General features: G+C 48.4%; 1 protein-coding gene across 1 annotated transcript in view; it reads left to right on the top strand.

Moving 5' to 3' along the window:
- The window catches only part of ARRB2 (arrestin beta 2), a 255,504-nt gene that overhangs the window by 104,103 nt on the left and 134,064 nt on the right, over positions 1–17,337 (top strand). Inside the window, exons 2-4 of the mRNA XM_078668394.1 lie at positions 9,340–9,370; positions 10,795–10,855; positions 17,023–17,067. Of these exons, the coding sequence (XP_078524520.1) occupies positions 9,340–9,370; positions 10,795–10,855; positions 17,023–17,067 (137 nt within the window). The remainder of the gene's footprint in view (positions 1–9,339; positions 9,371–10,794; positions 10,856–17,022; positions 17,068–17,337) is intronic.

Genomic DNA, 17,337 nt, shown 5'->3' on the forward strand with positions numbered 1-17,337 from the left:
CAAGGGTGCCCTAGCAGGCCTGTACGTGCGCACTGAAACTCGTATTAGTAAACATTTGTCCAGTTTGGCGTTGCACACTAGCGCACATGCGCCCAGGTAGTGAGGAATACCTGCATGTGTTTTCACTACCTATGAGGCTAGGTCTTCCCATAGGTTAACATGGGGTACTGCTTAACATTACTTCGGACTGCAATAGTGTCATTACCTAGAGCAGCCTCATTATATTTCCTATCAATGGATTAGTCATGCCAAACCCTTTCCAGTGGTAAAGGGGGTTTTGAAATAACTCGCTTAGAAATCCCACTCATAGAATATGGACATTACTATGCTCTAAAAGTCTTGTGTGCCGCGATGCCGGTCTCCGGTGCACACCAGAGGTCGGAGGAGTTCGTCTGTGCATTCCCCAGCGACAGTCATAAACCATGGGCATAACAAGATCGACAAGAACTCTCCCATTTGAGGGCTGGATGGGATTGATTAAAGAGAGTTTTGACACTTAGCCTCCTTGGCCAGATCATGGCCCCACAAAAGATTAAGATCTGTATTCCAAGGTCCCCTGGCAGACAGGCCTACAATTTAAGAGAGACATCTGTGGTACAAGGGGAAACCCCTACATCATTCCCAAGTTCAAAGACACAGGATAGTATAACTACTGGTGCCATCCTTCAGCAAGTAGTGAGATTATTCGCTTGTTTATTGTGTCTTGTGCCTGTTTTTTACTTTTCCACTTTTTCTGCCGCCTGTGACTGTTATTGATCGTTGTTTTTTTGCTGCCCCCTCGCCTCCGTTTTTCCCGCTCTCCACCCCCTGCTCCCCGCCGCTGCTCCCCTGCGGCCCTGCCCCTTTCTTTTCTGTACCCCCTCCCCATTCGCCGCCCCGCTCCCGCCTTCCAGCTGCTCCTCCCTCCCACTTGGCCATTTATGGCGGAGTCCACGCAGTGGTGAGCTGTGACCCTTGACCCGGCTCCAGGGCCGGTCGCTCCACATACTGCGCGGACCCCTGTGAGTGTGCCCAAGGTCCCCCGCTACTGCCGCGAGTTTGCCGCTGCCCCGCAGCTGAGGATTCTGGGTCTGGTAGTCCGTGTCTGTTTCTGCCCGTGATTCACCGTTGTTCCTGTAGCTGAGGATTATTCGCTTGTTTATTGTGTCTTGTGCCTGTTTTGACTTTTCCACTTTTTCTGCCACCCCGCTCCCCGCCGCTGCTCCCCTACGGCCCCACCCCTTTCTTTTCTGTACTTCCTCCCTCTCACTTCGCCATTTATGGCGGAGTCCACGCGTACGCGCAGCGAGCGCGCCAATTGCGCACCGTAGGCACGCCAAAGGCAAGCCTGTCCGCGCCTGGACCGCACCCAGCGCCAGGACCCCTGGCCCCCGATGACGCCAGCCCACACAACGGACTTACGCCGCATCCACCCTCCATGCCGGCCGAAACCCCGCCTGCTACCAATCCAACCCTAAAGGCACCCACGGACCCTTCACCTGCCAAGCCTGCAAATTCACCTGCCTCCGGACCTGCACCGCACCCGCTAGGCCAGGCACCAGCAACAATCACCTCAAGTGCATCCTGCTCAACACCCGCTCTGTCCACAGACACGCCGTTGAACTCTGGAACCTCCTCGACACAACAGCACTGGACGTCACCTTCCTCACGGAAACCTGGATGAACGCCTCCTCAGCCCCCGACATCGCCATAGCCATCCCGGATAGCTACAAGATCACCCGGAAGGACCGCATCAACCAGACCGGAGGCATCCACATCGTCCACAAAAATACCATCCGAATCACGACCAACTCCGACACCCACACCGCTGCCGAGCACCTTCACTTCCAAATACACACCGACCCCAAGACCACGCTCAGAGGCACTCTCCTACAGACCACCGGGACCACGCACACAATTCAGCGAAGCCATCGCAGACTTGGTCAGCCAGCACGCCCTCACCTCCTCAGACTACATCCTCCTAGGGGACCTCAACTTCCACCTGGAGAACGACAATGACCGCAACACCACCAACCTGCTGGACCACCTCGGACTCAAGCAACTGGTGGACACCCCCACCCACTACGCCGGCCACACGCTAGACCCCATCTTCTCCTTCAGCCACTCCACCGGACTTCACTGGACAGATCACAGCTGCGTCCATTTCAACTTCAGGAGAACCACGACCCACCACCACCTGCAACAGGTTCCCCGCAGAAGCTGGACCAAGATCACCACCGACCAACTCACCACCTCCCTCAGCCAGCACCCTCCCACCAACACGAGGGACCCAACGAAGCAGCCCGCAAACTCACTCAGTGGCTCACCAACTGCACCGATGAACTCGCCCCATTAAAGAACCCACCCAGCAGACCCGGCAGCAAGAAAACCTCGTGGTTCACCAACGACCTCAAAAACTACAAGAAGACCTGCCGCACCCTCGAGAGAGCCTGGCGCCACGACCAGACAACTAAAAACATGACAGCCCTCAAGAACGCCATCCGCAAACACCACCAGCTGATCCGCACCACCAAAAGGACAACATTCAAAGAACGTCTGGACAACACCCACAACAGCAAAGAACTCTTCTGCATCGTTAAAGAGCGCTCCAACCCCAGCGCCTGCAACAAAGACATCACACCCTCGCAAGACCTCTGCGACTCTCTCTCGCCTCGTTCTTTCACCGCAAGATCGCCGACATACACAACAGCTTCGGCGCACAGACCACGCACCCAACCACCGAACCAGCTCCCCCCACCACCACCACCCTCTGCACCTGGACCCAGGTCAACACCGAAGACACCACCTGCACGATGAACACCATCCACTCCAGCTCCCCTACCGACCCGTCCACACCACATCTTCAACAAAGCCGACTCCATCAACGCACCCCAACTCCGGGACATCATTAACAGCTCCTTAGCATCTGCCACCTTCCCGGAGAGCTGGAAACATGCCGAGCTCAGCGCCCTCCTGAAGAAACCCACCGTGGACCCCACGGACCTCAAGAACTTCCGCCCCATCTCGCTCCTCCCTTTTCCTGCCAAAGTCATCGAGAAGACCGTCCACAAACAACTCTCCGCCTTCCTCGAGACAAACGGATCGCTCAACCCCCTCACAGTCCGGTTTCCGAGCAAACCACAGCACAGAGACCGCCCTCATCGCAGCCACCGACGACATCAGGTCCCTGCTCGACAACCGGGAAACAGCTGCCCTCATCCTCCTGGACCTCTCAGCAGCCTTCGATACCGTATGCCACCGCACCCTAATACAGCTCCTCAGCAACACCGGAATCCAAGGAACGGCCCTGGAGTGGATCATCTCGTTCCTCACCGGAAGAACCCAGAGAGTCCGCCTCCCCCCGTTCCGATCCCCGGTCATCGAAGTCATCTGCGGCGTTCCATTATACGTTGATTTCATGCCAAAAGCACAATGCATATGACATTGGATTTACCCGCGTTGCTCCGGCCCGCGGTGCCCCTAAAAAGTGTTCTTGTATGTACATTTGTCTGAGATCGTTGTGACCCTGGGTGTACCCTATAACTGTGAGGAACTGTGTTATCAGGTTTGATAGGGTGGGCCTGGGGTGGGCGATGTGTCGCACCGCAGAAGGGTCCTCTCTCTCTGTGGGGAGGGGGGGCTAGATTAGGAATGGACCACAGTGTGTAGATTAGTGATGTGATATAATAAGACGAGTGGGCCTAGTACTGCTAGTAATATTTCAAAATGTGTTTTATGCCCAAAACTACCTGATGTTTATGCTATAATGATTGAATATGTGTGTTGAATGCAAATATTAATTACATACATCCTGTGTGAAGTCTCTTTTGTGATGCTCTGTGTATTGATTGTGATTGACTGCTGTGCCTTTGCTTTACACATTACCTGTGAGATAAGCCTGACTGCTCTGTGCCAAGCTACCCAAGGGTGAGCACAGGTTATACAGAGTATATCCCCCTCTCCCCCTCCCCTCCCCTTGACGGGAGAGGTAGGTTCTGCCCGGTTGGGAGTATTCCTTCAGCCAACCAGAGTGTGCTGGTTCCATCTGTATGAAATCCACAAGCAGGAATTTGGTTGAGAAAGACATTGCTGGAAAAGGGAGACCACCAATATCTTCCTCAAAGGTGGAGAGGTAGCTTGTGCCCCGAACCTTAGAACCTCACCAGGTGTGGGAGCAGTGGACTCGCGTGCTGTTTCTGCGCTCCGGTAGGGAGTTTGTCGCAGGTCTACCTTGCGGACCCCTGACATCACAAATAGGTATCCTGATTGGTGGGGGCTGAAGTGGAACGGATTCCACTTTACCCCCACACTTGGGTTTTAACAAAACTAAACCTCCGGTGTAAGCACTGGAGGTTACTTTTTAAACCCACCCCAGCATCGGTCAGACTGGGAAGGTAGGGCAGGCATCAGCCTGTCCCTGACACCCGCACTAAGGGGTTAGGTACCACTCTGGTAACAAAGAATTGAATAAAGAGTGGGATAAAATTAAAATGTAGCCCAAAAATGTAAAATCCGCCTTCAAAAACGCTTTTGAGTAGAGTCTACTGTCTACTCCGTTTTGATTAATTAAAGTGTTCTATGAATTGGTCTTAAATAGAGTGTGGCATCTCCTTCTGTTGCAAAGGAAGGTACGGGCCAGGCAGTAATTGGGGAATGGTTGAGTTTTTTTTTTTTATTTCACAAGTTTTTATTGAGAAAAATAAAGGAAACATTTACAGTACAGAAGGTATTGTGTTGCTGTGGTTCTCGGTGCCTGCTTGGTTGCATTAGGCATGCGTCAGCTTCATAGGCTCCTATTGGAATGCTCTGTAACAGCCCTAAGCGGTTGAAAGAGAGGACAAGGAAAGAGAGAAAAAAGGGGGGGAGGGTTGGGGAATCTTGGTAGTCTAGTCTCTTATCCGCTGTTCTATGTGGTTGGGGTTATTGACGCTGACCTGTTTGGCCCATTTTCTATGGGGGTTTGTATGTCTCCACATGTGTATCTAAAGCTGCCCACATCCCAGTTTTGGCGATGTGGTTGGGCGAGAATTTTTCTGTGACGTTATCGGCTCCTCTGAGGAAGGTGACCCAGTTGACCCAGCCTTTGAATGTAGCCTTGGCTGTGTTTTTCCAGTTGGCTAGGATGGTTTTAACTACCGCGGTGAGTAGGAGGGTCCGCCAGGTCTCTGTCTTCTTTGCTGCCTAGATCTGGTGCCATGAATGCTGTCACTAGTCCTACGAACCCTGGCCCTATATCCCTCCCTACTACCGTGTTTATGAGGTCGCTCACTTTCTTCCAGAACGTTTTCACTTTAGTGCATTCGAAGATGAGGTGTTGTAGGTCCCCTTTCTCCCTGTGGCAGTTCCAACATGTGTCATCCTCCCTGATCCCCATGCCCGCTAGTCTAGCTGGGGTCCAGAAGGTTCTGTGTAGAAGCCAGAATTTAGTCTGTGCCAGATGCGGTGTTATCTTGTTTTTTGTGGCCGACCCCTACAGTGTCTTTTTTTCCTCCTTGCTGAAGCGTCTGTTGGACAGTGTTTTCCCAGAAGTCCATTGTTTTCGCGTTTAGGTTGGACGTGTTGGGGCGGAAGAGTTTCGATATGTGTGATGTTTGGTGCCCTATCCTGTTGAGATGGCTCATGTATTGTAATATGGTGGGTGTAGTTTGGTTTAGGTTCGCCTTGTGTATGGCGGCTTTAATTCTAAGAAACGTGTATAGTTTTATCCCTGGCAGGTCGAGTGATTTTTTTGAGGATGTGGAACGTGAGTGGGGTGTTATTCTTTTCTAGTTGTATGGGGTTTGTGATTCCTTTGTTAATCCGACTGTGTCGCAGAGCGTACGCCCTTTGTATTGAATCTTAGTATTGTGCCAGATTGACTCCCATTTGGTGCCTCTGATGCTTTGTCCCAACTGCTTGTCTACCCTTAGCAGTGCTATTGTAGTGTGTTTGATGATGGGGTTGTCTGCAGCTGGGTGTCTGTTCGCCGTGAGCAAGGCTACGGGGTTCAGTCCTCCTAGGAGGTCCCTTTCTAGCTCTAGCCATACTGGCTCGTAGTCCTGTGTTTGGGTGATCCAGAAGATTCCTTGTTTTGCTAGGCAAGCCGTTTGAAAGGTTTTGAAGTCCATGATGTTTAGTCCTCCCAAGTCTTTGTTGAGTCGCAATTTCTGTAGCCTTATCCTTGGTTTCTTTTCCTTCCATAAGAACTAGTTTGTCATTTTGTCGAGTTTCTTGTGGAAGTCTTCTGTGGCTGTCAGTGGTAGCATACTTAGTGTGTAGTTGATCACTGGTGTTACCATCATCTTGATGGTTTCTACTCTGCCCCACCAGCTAATGAATTTGGGTGACCATGAGTCAAGCCTCTCCTTCACTTTCTTTAGGGTGGCCTCCTCGTTGTGTTCTAAGGTCACTTTCAGGTCCCTGCCAAAGAGGATGCCTAGGTATTTGAGGGGTTTGGTTTGCCAGGCTAGGCCGGAAAGCCCTAGTACTGATCTAGTTGTATGGAATGGTTGAGTTTAGTCAATGGCAGAGGTAATCCATGCTGTGCAAAAGGAATGGGTTTTATACCTTCCAACCAACGGAATGCAAATCATCGAGTAAGGACATTGAAACGGCTGTATGTGAAGTCTGCATGTGTGAGGTGTCTATCATGAGAAGGACACCTCACCAGTTTGCATGTAAGCTACTTGTCTTACATAACTGCATCCAGTTAACAGGAACTAGATAGATCTTTGATGGGCGAGCCAATTGACCCGTTTCTCTACCAGGGAAAAAGATCAATAAAAAAGGTATTTGGACCTCATCACACTGTCAGTCTGCCCCTTACTGCATAGCTTAGTTGAAAAAGAGGTATACTTTGTGTTTCCAAATGAACAACGTGCATCACTTTTAGAGTACTTGAATGGTTCTCAAAGTCACTGGAGAAAATGCACAGGCCTTCCCAGGAAAATGTGCAGAGGCAAGCGTGGCAAGCATACTAAGGCCACGCAGAGGACTTTTGCCCCATCAGGGATACAAAGCGATCGCTTGTGGGCTTACATAAAAGTGGAATACCAAGTTAGGTTAATGATCTAGAGGAGATTGGATGGAATACTCTTTCCAGGTGGTATGTGTGGTTGTCTCACTGTGGGGTTTGGGGCCTGGTTGAGAAGCAAGACCTATGATGGGTATCCTTGGTGTGCAGGTGCATTGGTGTTGACTTGTTTCCTTTCCCTAGCTGTAACCATACCAAACTGGGAAGTCGCTACAGTAGTTTCATTTACTGCTTTGGTCCTGTGCTGAGATAGCCCAGCTGGATACACTAGAGCATGTTGTCGTGAAGCATGGTGAGAATTCCCATGAGCTTGGGAATAGTCCACAGATCTAGGGAATCTTCTGGAATCAGGAAATTAAGCTGTTGTTTCTGCAGCATATTCTTTTGCTTTCCACACAAATTGGTGTGAGGTCTGACATTATGGTATCCTGTGAACAAAGGGAGTCGTAAATGTTCATTCTCCTGTTTTAGGTGGGAGACTCTAGATTGGCTTTATTTGAGCTTTTTGTTGTTGCCTATTTTAGCCTTCTCATCCACCACGTCGAAGCAAGTTAATGGGGACATTCAATCTCTTGTATTTGCTCATATGTTGCCATGTCTGCCTCAAGATAGTCTATTAGCCGTTTCCCATAATCTGCTGACCAGATATCTCTGCCTCAAAAATGTATGGTGCTGGCACGTCTCCTGTAGGGCTCCCTTATGCTAAACGCTACATACTAGTCTCTTGTAGTGATTAAAAACGGGTCCCTTTGATTTTCGTTGCCTTCCCCATTTGCTTTGGGAGCTTCATAAGCACTGTGGAGCACTTTGCACAGGAGGGTGTGACTGCAGGTTGGCTTGCCATTTCTGCCTCACAGCTTTTTAGTTACATTCTCAGATGGAAGAAGTGTTTTATGCAGTAAGCTGTACCTCCTAGGGCATTATGGGTAGGACATACTGTGCATTCATTGCACACGCCTTCTCATTGGATTCCCCAGTATGTCGATCTGTAGTAGTCTATGATTTTCGTGGGTGTCTGGCTTCTCCAGGCAAAACATATCAAACATGTTACAAAAGGAAGTTGCTTGAAAAGTGATAGTCCAAGCCCTTTGTATTGGTTTAGTTATCCCCTCTAGAGGAGGAGTCCTGTAAGCACGTGGCACTGAAGGCTTCCTCCTGCTGAAAGGCCGTGGTTACAGATGTCATTTGTACGGCAGCGGCGGGAGACATTGCGTGACTCGCCGAAGACCCGCGGACCTGCTCCCCCGCCGGCACACCTGCTCTATAATAATGTATTGTATTGTAATTGCATTTATATAGCGCTTACTACCCCTGACGAGGCGTCAACGCACTTTTTCGGCGAGTAGCACGCTACTCCGGGACCCATAGAGGATTAGTGTTGAATTAGTATAGTGAAACATGCAAGTACATTTTAAGTGGTGGATAGGTTAGTCAGGTATTTGGAATTAGAATGTAGCAGAAGGATAGAGGAGGAAAAAGGTTTGTATTTATATAGCGCTCGTTACCCCTATTGGGGTGTTGCACGCTACTCTGGAAGCCCATAAATTATTAGTGGTGAATTGTGTGTTCAGTGCTTGTCGCAGCGTTCAGAATTTTGCTAAACCGAAACCGTGGTGTGTCTAGCGGCACCTCCGGGCCCATGTGTGCTAATAATAGCACAGGTGGAGTGCGTGCCACGAGCTGCGGTCTCTCGTGGTGCTGCCAACCTCTGAAAGGTACCCAACACCGCTGTCCATTTCATCATCCTCATGAGGATGGCATCTTTACTGAGGCAGGGAGCAGTATATGATAAACGAGTGCACGGTCGCTTGTGTGGTAACATAAAGCAGTGCAGTGCAGCCCAGTGCCAGAGAGCAGGGCGATAGGTGGTTGACATTATGAATATGACGTGGCAAAGGATCTGCTTAGAGGTGATCAGGAGAGGCAAAGGCAGGGAAAGAGCGGTTGCTTGGTCTGGTATTCCAAGTCGACCATAATATGCACACCTGACAGGTACTCCATTGGTTCCAGAAAAATGATGATGGCACGTTACAGGGCTTCTCTAAATCGGACTATTTCCCCCCCCCCCCCCCCCCCCCCCCCCGACATGTTCTTTTGGGGCTTCTCAAGTCACGCCTTTTCGTATCGGAGGACAGGGACGGTGTGTGTATTCAAGAATGTCAGGGGCTCTTTGGGTGACATGACTGTGTGTGTGTGTTTATGGTTTTGTGAAGCTCCAGGAGGTGGCTAAGGGGGGACAGACATATATATATATATTGCAGCACTATTCGGCTTTTGGGATATAATTGACCTTGGTTTATGGAGATTATCTGTAGATTCACTTCTTATTATATTTGTGTGTTTTTCAGAGTCTTCAAGAAGTCGAGTCCAAATTGCAAGGTGAGTCATTTCATTACTATTTTTTGTTTCCCAACAGTCATATATAGGACTTGAGTGCCCTCCTTCTGCTCCCCGAATCTTCCCCAGTCTTTCTGCCCTGCTCCAGTCCCTCTTGCTGGCTGTGCTTCTTGGTACCTCTGTTAGCTCGGCTCTGAATGCTGCTCTGGAATGAGTTTGCTTCTTTGCAGGTTACACTTTGTTTTTTGCGTCGACATGTTTTTTTCCTCCTTGTTGCCATGTTGGGGCTGTTCTTGGATCTCTGCCTCGCTGTCATTGGGTCCCTAACCCTTTGGGGCACAGGCAGGTGATCGATCCCCTGTGCATCACAGGGCGGAGGCAGGCATAGGCTCCAGCTGAGACAGGAGGAGGGTGGAGAGAAATGATAAACAAGCTCTCGAAAGTATATACACATTGTGCACCGTGGGAGCATCTGGTTACCGATTGCTGCTTTCATGTCACCGAGGAGACCACAACACGGATGGAGCACATCCTCCACCCGCTGGCAGAGGGGCAAAGACCCTGGAACCTAAAAGACGCAGGTTTTACAGCCAGAGGCAGCAAGGGAGAGCGAGGGAGACACATCGGGCGATGGTCTTACAGCTTGGTGAAGCAGAGAGCACCTAGGGAACAGCTCTCCCAGCCCTGAGTAGAATAGCACAGAGATCTTGCAAAGAGAATAAAAGTACTGCCTGCAAGCAGAACGAGGGACACTAGAGCACAAAGCAAAATGGCCTCCCAGCTGCATGCATTGAAGAGAGGGAGCCCCGCAGCACGGTAGGAGTAGGAGTAGGTCGTTCGACTAAATGCTTCCAACATAAGGGAACCTGCACTTGCAGCTTGCTTGGTGCAGGAAGACTCCGAACATCACCTCTGCAGGCTAGGAGCAGCACGCTTGGAAAAGAGGACCGATAGTTGCCAGGCTTCCTGTCCCGGAGCGCTGTAGGTCCGGTACAGGGTGGGAGGTGGCGGTAAAAGCCTACATTCAGCTAGCTCAGGATGGACCTTCTGGACCTAGACCGGATCAGCTGTGTGTTTCCGCGGGGAATAGCGGTCTTCCGCAAGCAGCTTGAAAATGTGGTAATTCTGGGCTGGGCGGGTGTTTTGACATGAAACCCTCTGGAATGCTGAATGTTGGAGATGGATTTATGTTTTTCTGTATAACCTTCTGTCTGCATGGGCACTTTTATTCTGTGTGGATGCGTAAAGCTGCTCTTGGGGCAGTGTTCTCGTTTGAGAGGCCCATAGTCACACTGTCTTGTCCACCTCTGTCATTCCATGTCTTGTCCATTTTGCTAAAACATAGTTCTGGTTCCTTAACACCACGCTCAGATTTTTCCATTTTTCTGTGTTTTTTTGGGCTCTCTGGTGATCGCTCTGTCATTCCCTGAACATTGGCCTATGATCTCTTTTGTACTCTTTTTCAGCTGACCGTTTATTTGGGAAAACGTGACTTTGTGGATCACCTGGACCGAGTGGACCCCGTTGGTGAGTAGGAGGATGATGATAATGACGATGATGGTAATGATGATGTTGATGATGGTGGTGGTGTTGCTTCGTTTTCATCAGATACGTAGGTCGCATTTAAGCAGGTTAGGTTGGACTAGGGTTAGGGCTTAATATTAGATCCAAGGAGTACAGTGTTGGTTGTGGACAGAGACGGGGTAGCTTGTCGCTGTCTGAGTTGGCCTCTGTGTCAGGAAACATCACTGATTCATAGCGCGTTTCTTTCTGGACTTCAAATGGTTATTTTAATCAGTTTGCAAAACAGTGTCACTCAAGTAGTTGTGCGCAGTCTTTGGAAAAATCTCAGAAGCAGGTGGACCTATTACTAGTGTCCCCAAAACTTTCCCCCAAAAAGTTAGGACTTTTTACCCAGAAATGTGTTGCTGAAACATGCCTGTTATTAAGGCATCATGAACTATAGCCTTTCAACACTAAAGAAACAACAGAAAGGAAAGCTTGGTGAAATTCTACTTTACTTTGAAGATACTGACGTGCAACTGTTTTGCACATGCTTTTCAGAAGAAAGCACTTCATGATATTCTGTATAATGTGAGGAGTTTTGTGCTGCCAAAGAAGTTCTAGAACCCTTCCTTCCTTCTCTTCGCTGGAGTCTAGGAAGAGTAATGACTCTGAAGCCAGTTGTAGGAAACGCAGCTTTTGTTGCAGTTATCCCCCCCCATTTGTCTCCCTTTCCCCCCCTTTAAGCTACTGGATGATGGTTTTCGACTTTGATAGTGCACTTGAGGCCTGCTAACCGGACCTCAATGCCAGTGCTCCTTCCCCAAAACAAGTTGTTGACTAATTGTTCTACAATTGGCAAAGGATTTTAGCACCCTTATAAGTCCCTAATAAATGGTTCCCCGGGTAACTAGAGCATGAGTGCTGGAGAGGGCCCCAAAGGGATGCAGCTTATTTTATGCCACCGTAAGGGACCGCACACAAATTATATTCAGACTACCAGTGCCAGCTTTGTGACCTGGTGCAAAGCATGAATGAAAACATGACACTACACACTTCTCTGTGCCGTGCCAAAGTCACTGCATCTAAAATATGTAAATCATCCCTAAAGTATGCCTTTGAGCCATGAGGCAGGGTGCATTATGTTATGTAAGGACATATCTGCATGAGCAGATATGTCCCTATGATGTCTGGTTCTATTACTAGGTATTGCAAGTGAGCAGGGAAGCCATATTAAGGTATGTACTGGGCACTGGTCAAAACAAGTTACCCAGCTTCACAATGGCTTCAGTGAAACCTATGGTGTTTGATATCAAACCCCTCATATTAATAAACTCACATGATTCAATTGATGGATTTATTAAGACATGCTCCCTGAGGATAACGTAGAGGTACACCCTGAGCCCTCCTAGCCTACTGTTGTGCTGGATGACTGATCCAGTCCAGTCTGCCACCACAGACTAACTTCTGACCCCCTAGGAGGTGAGAGCTCTGCTCTCAGACGACAGAAACAATCACCTCCTCCCCAGGAAGGCTGGTAAATCCGCATATCAAGGTAGGAGGCTTCAAAGGCCTCTGTCACCTTTGATATGCGACCCAAGGCTTCCCCAGACAGGGGAGATGTCACCCCCTCCTTTGGGCCATTTGGCACTGGGACAGGTGGGAAAATTAGCTATGCAGAAGGCTTGTTTCACTGCCAGGCTGAACACACCTCTAGCTGAACAGCCTGAAGTAAACACAAAGCGCTGGGATGCCTACGGGTAGCCATGCGCTATATAAGTGCGTAGTCATTCATTCACAAATGTGAAACTCAACCATCTTGTGTGTGGTGGAATTAGGAATTCCGGGACAGAGTGATGCACACTCCCTAAAGGAAGTGGTCATCTAGGGGGTGTAGTGACTCCAGGGGAAAGTAGCTCATTGGCTACTACCCCCTCACTCCCCTTAATGGCCCTAAAATACATACTTAGAGGACCCCCTGATACCAAATCTTCAATTTTTGATGGACACAAAATGAGTGGATAAAGAAGACTGCTGACCCGGGAACCGAGGAGCGCGACTGACTTGGTGCCAAACAAGCCATCCTTCCTGCTGCACACGACCTTTGTGGAGCAACCAACTTGTCCTGCTGCTGTGCAGACTCCAAGAAACCCGAAGAGCTGCCAGTGCTTCGATAATTGCCAGAGAAACTCCCTGGGAGTAGAGGAGCTACTCCCTTGCAGCTGCAGGCACAAAAGAGGCAATGCCCGGTTCAGCGACCTGCTGTTTACGGGAACTACTGATGCTGCAGCCGCCAAGGAAGAGGTAGCCATGCTCCCACAGGTCAGATCCGTCCTCACTCCAACTGAGGGAACGCGGGGTCCGTCTGGAGCCGCAGAACACCAATATCTGGGGTACTGGACACCTTGCAACAACCAAGCCTTGTTGTGCCCAGACTGGAAACAGACGCTGCGGATAACCAACCTGCACGTCGAGGGACTTTAGGGACAGTTAGACCCACAACGAGAGTGGGCCAGCTTTCACGTTTGCCCTTTGTTTGTAGAAACAAGACTAAAAGTGAGTCTGAACCGCCACCAACTGACTTCTCAAAGTACCAATGCACCCACGCTCCACAGCCTGAGTGCAAGGGAGGTAACAGTGCCAACAGGGTCCCCAGACCCACAGGAGCTAAGCCCACCTGAATGTGATGCCAAAAGACATCACTGCACCGAAGCCACACAGCCCGAGAAGAAGTGGACCAACTGTGTCCCCACATACCCGAGGATCTTGAGCCCCTTGAGGCCCCCCTCCCCCCATGGGCTCCCCTGCACTGGTCCCCCTGTCCCAGCCTTTGTGCAACCGTTCCGTTCTCCATTGAAGTGATTAGGACACCCAATGCTGTAACACACCTCTGCACCCGTACTCCCCAGAGCATCCTGAAGTAAGCTTTTGGTGTGGGCTTGGACATAGCCCCATACACACCTTAAGTCCTGGAGAACAGCCCCATACACACCTTAAGTCCTGGAGAACAGTCCCGCAAGTCACTGTTAAGTGCCCAAATGCAGTAAATATTTTCACCCGTAGGATAATTTCACAGCACCCAAAAATTGCACTGTGTCCTCTTTTGAAAACTAAAAATTCATAACTTGAAACATACTAACCTGATTCCGATGATCTTGATATCTAAATTCATATAAAAGTATGTTATTTTTACAAATTGGCGTTGAATTTCTTTTGAGTGTGTCTCACTTAATGCCTTTGTGTGCGCAATAAATGCTTAGCCCTTCCATCTGATATGCCTAACTGTTCGCCCACACTACCACAAAAGAGAGCATTTGGGGTGTCATATGTGCCTCTGTAATTCCTTTTGGGGTTTGGTAAAAAAAATTACTTCCCTTCGCAGCGGGCACCTTTCTTCTGTCCTCGTCGAAGCAGGAAGCACCCAGGCTCCCGTGACCAATCACAACGCTGCCTTACAGCAATGTCGTGATTGGTCAGACCGCCGTGGTTCGGCGTTTAGATAGAGACTGGGCATGTTCTCCACCAGGCCGTACAGCACAGCTCGGTGGAGAACATGCCAAGTGCGCATGACTGTTTGGCCGGCCCAAGAGGCTCGGCCAAACCATCATGTGCACTTAGGAGAGTGCCACCATTCCTCACCCTGTTCTGCGGAAGCGCAGCCCTGAACCACCTGCAATTTTATATAGGAAATAATAGAAAATAAAATATTAGTATCATTTTATTTTTCCTGTGGGGTGACGCTCCTCCACCTTAGCAGAGGAGGCGCCCCTAGTTCGTGGCTACTTGATATATCAAAGAAAAACTTTAATTGGAGATAGCCTTTTCTGACTGCACAGGGTACTCAGTTGTGGACCTTCCAGCTATTAGTTATGTTATAGGATTTGTAGAGCGCATAACTGTCCCAACAATGAAGCTTCCTAGCGCTAGGCCTATACAACACACAACTGCCTACACCCCAAAGGTTGGGGGAGAGGAGCTAGATGGAAAAAAAACATGTCTAGAGCGGTTTTCTGAAAAATAGATGGTTTGGGATGTTTTTGATGGAGAGAGAAAGTGTGTTCCAGTGAGAATGGGCCTGGGCTCTGAATGATCGGTCTCCCCAAACCCCACCTCCGCCCCACCCGCTCTGACTCTCCTGACTTGGGCAACAATGGCCAGGTTGAGGTTGACGTAGCACAGCAAACGTGTGAGCCGATAAGAGGTCTCAGGATCCGGCCCGCCAGGGACTAAAAAATCTTATGTACGGTGCAGAGAGTCTTAAAATAAATGCGCTTATCCACAGGGCTACCATGTAACCTGCGGAGAAGATCAAAGGAAGAACAGAACTTGGGGAGGGAGAAAAGCAGCCTGTCCGCTACATTTGGGCCAGCCGGAGTCTTTTAGTAATGGATTTATTGGCTCCTAGTTACACGATATTGCAGTAGTCTAGCAGGACAAAATAACTGCCTAAATGAGGCCTTATCGGGTGCGTGGGTCAAAAAGGCCCAAGATTGGTTTGAGGCTTCCCAAGAGTCCAAAACAGGTGGCAACAACTGCTTTAGCATGGACCTCAAAGGCCAAGGTGTTATTAAACCCAAATCCTAAGTTTTTGATGGAGGACCTTGGTTTGGGGTAGGCCCACGGGAAGATGGCCATCAGTGGCCATCTCAAGAAAAAACTTGTCTGTCTAGAAGGAGAAACTCAGTCTTATTAGCGTTGAGCCGTAGACTGTTATCAATCCACTCTACCACCATACCCATACCTTTTTGAAAGTTGACCGTGTCTTTCTATGGCTGTATTATCCAAGAGTGAAAGTACAAGCTGAGGATCGCCTACATATACTAAAATGTTCCCCATGAAGCATACATGTGCCCCATGGCAGTCTTTTTCAATAGTGCTCTCCTGAAGATGACACACCCACTAGTTTAATCAGTAAGGATTGGAACATTGATTGTGTACATCATGGAAGGGTTGTATATGGAAAAAAGACAGTAGAAAGAACTTGTTCCCTTCATGAGATTGGTTTCCCGCCAATGTCTTCACATTTCTTGCCATTTGTCTTTAATGTTCACAGCTCTATACAGGAGCATTGAACAGTGTGCCATTTTCGATTTATAAAATTGTCTGTATGGAAATAGTAGAAATACAGAGTTTCTTTGCTTATAGTTCATATTTTCAAGGTTTTAGTTTTCCCTAATTGATTGCATATAAAGAATTATGCTAATTCTTTATTTTCAGTCAAGTACTCTTTTTGATATGCTAAATGTTAACTTTTTTTCATATTATTGTTTTTCAAATGACAAATTCAACTCTGATGAAGGGCTGCCCCATTTGTTTTAATTCGTCATATTCAGTGCATTGGGAAAGTTTGGTATTCTTTTAAAAAGAAAATATACTGGAAGATTTTTTTGGTCAGGATGGTGCATCTCTGTACATTGGGTTGTTGAAGGCTTTTGCAAACAAGGTGCTCTGTTAATACAAAACAGACCAGGACCACTCCAGACTGAGAGTTGCGCTGAATCACATTTAGGTTGACTTAGCCTAATGCTAGAAATGCTCTTGTTGACTGCAGGCTAGTTTTAATTGAGCTACAGGCTTCCTGTCTGAGAGTTTCGTTCACTCTTTTTCCATGCCTATATTCATCATGATTATTTTAATGCTAAGCTGGCTGATCCTAGCTCTATGGAACATTGTTTGGATGGCAGTTTATTTTTTAGTTCCTGCTACTTAAGACCCGCTGGATTGGGCGCTTATGAGTTCCAGTTTCTTGAGGCTTTTTGGCCCCTTTTGAAACCTGCCTCTGTTGGATTCTTGGTAAATGGGCCCGTATTTGAGCAACACTGGTTCTTGTATGTGTTACATTTTCCTCTACACGCCGGGCTGGTTTAGATCTTGCTTGCACAAGTTTTTCTTCTTGCTGTTGCTAGGTCCTGTTTGACCTTTTTATATGCATGATATGCTCTTGATTATATTTGGGCCTTGTGGGTGGCTTTTTTTTATTCAGGTGCCTTTAGGTGTGGCAAGATCGTTTGGTGGATTGATATTTGTGTTCGTTTGTAGCTTTGGGTCTTCCTTGCTAGGCTACACGTAGAAAAATGTATAATCATGTTTGTGATGACTGAGTTCAATCTTCTTGTATCAAGTCTTGTTTGAGCTCTTGCAGGGATGGTGAGTGTGGTTTGAGTAAATACCCCTTTTTTCAATTCTTTCAGATGGCATTGTCTTGGTGGATCCTGACTACTTAAAGGACAGGAAAGGTAAGCTCTTTATTCTTTTAATTAACCTTGTGGAAATTCTTTCACTGAGCTCTCGCATACTGCACATGTTGACACGGGTATCATGAGTGAAATGTGACATTGGAAAATTATAGATGACATAGCAAATCCAAAGATTCAAATAACTCAACAAAAATCTGTGCTGAATATTATTGTTTGAGAAATAACGAATGAGCTAGCAGGAAGGAAGATAGTATTTCGAGACTGCATAAACCTGTGAAATATGATTAACATGGGAGGGAGGGAGTTTTG

This window comes from Lissotriton helveticus, chromosome 12 (assembly GCF_964261635.1).
Source record: "Lissotriton helveticus chromosome 12, aLisHel1.1, whole genome shotgun sequence".
In the NCBI taxonomy this organism is placed as follows: Eukaryota; Metazoa; Chordata; class Amphibia; order Caudata; family Salamandridae; genus Lissotriton; species Lissotriton helveticus.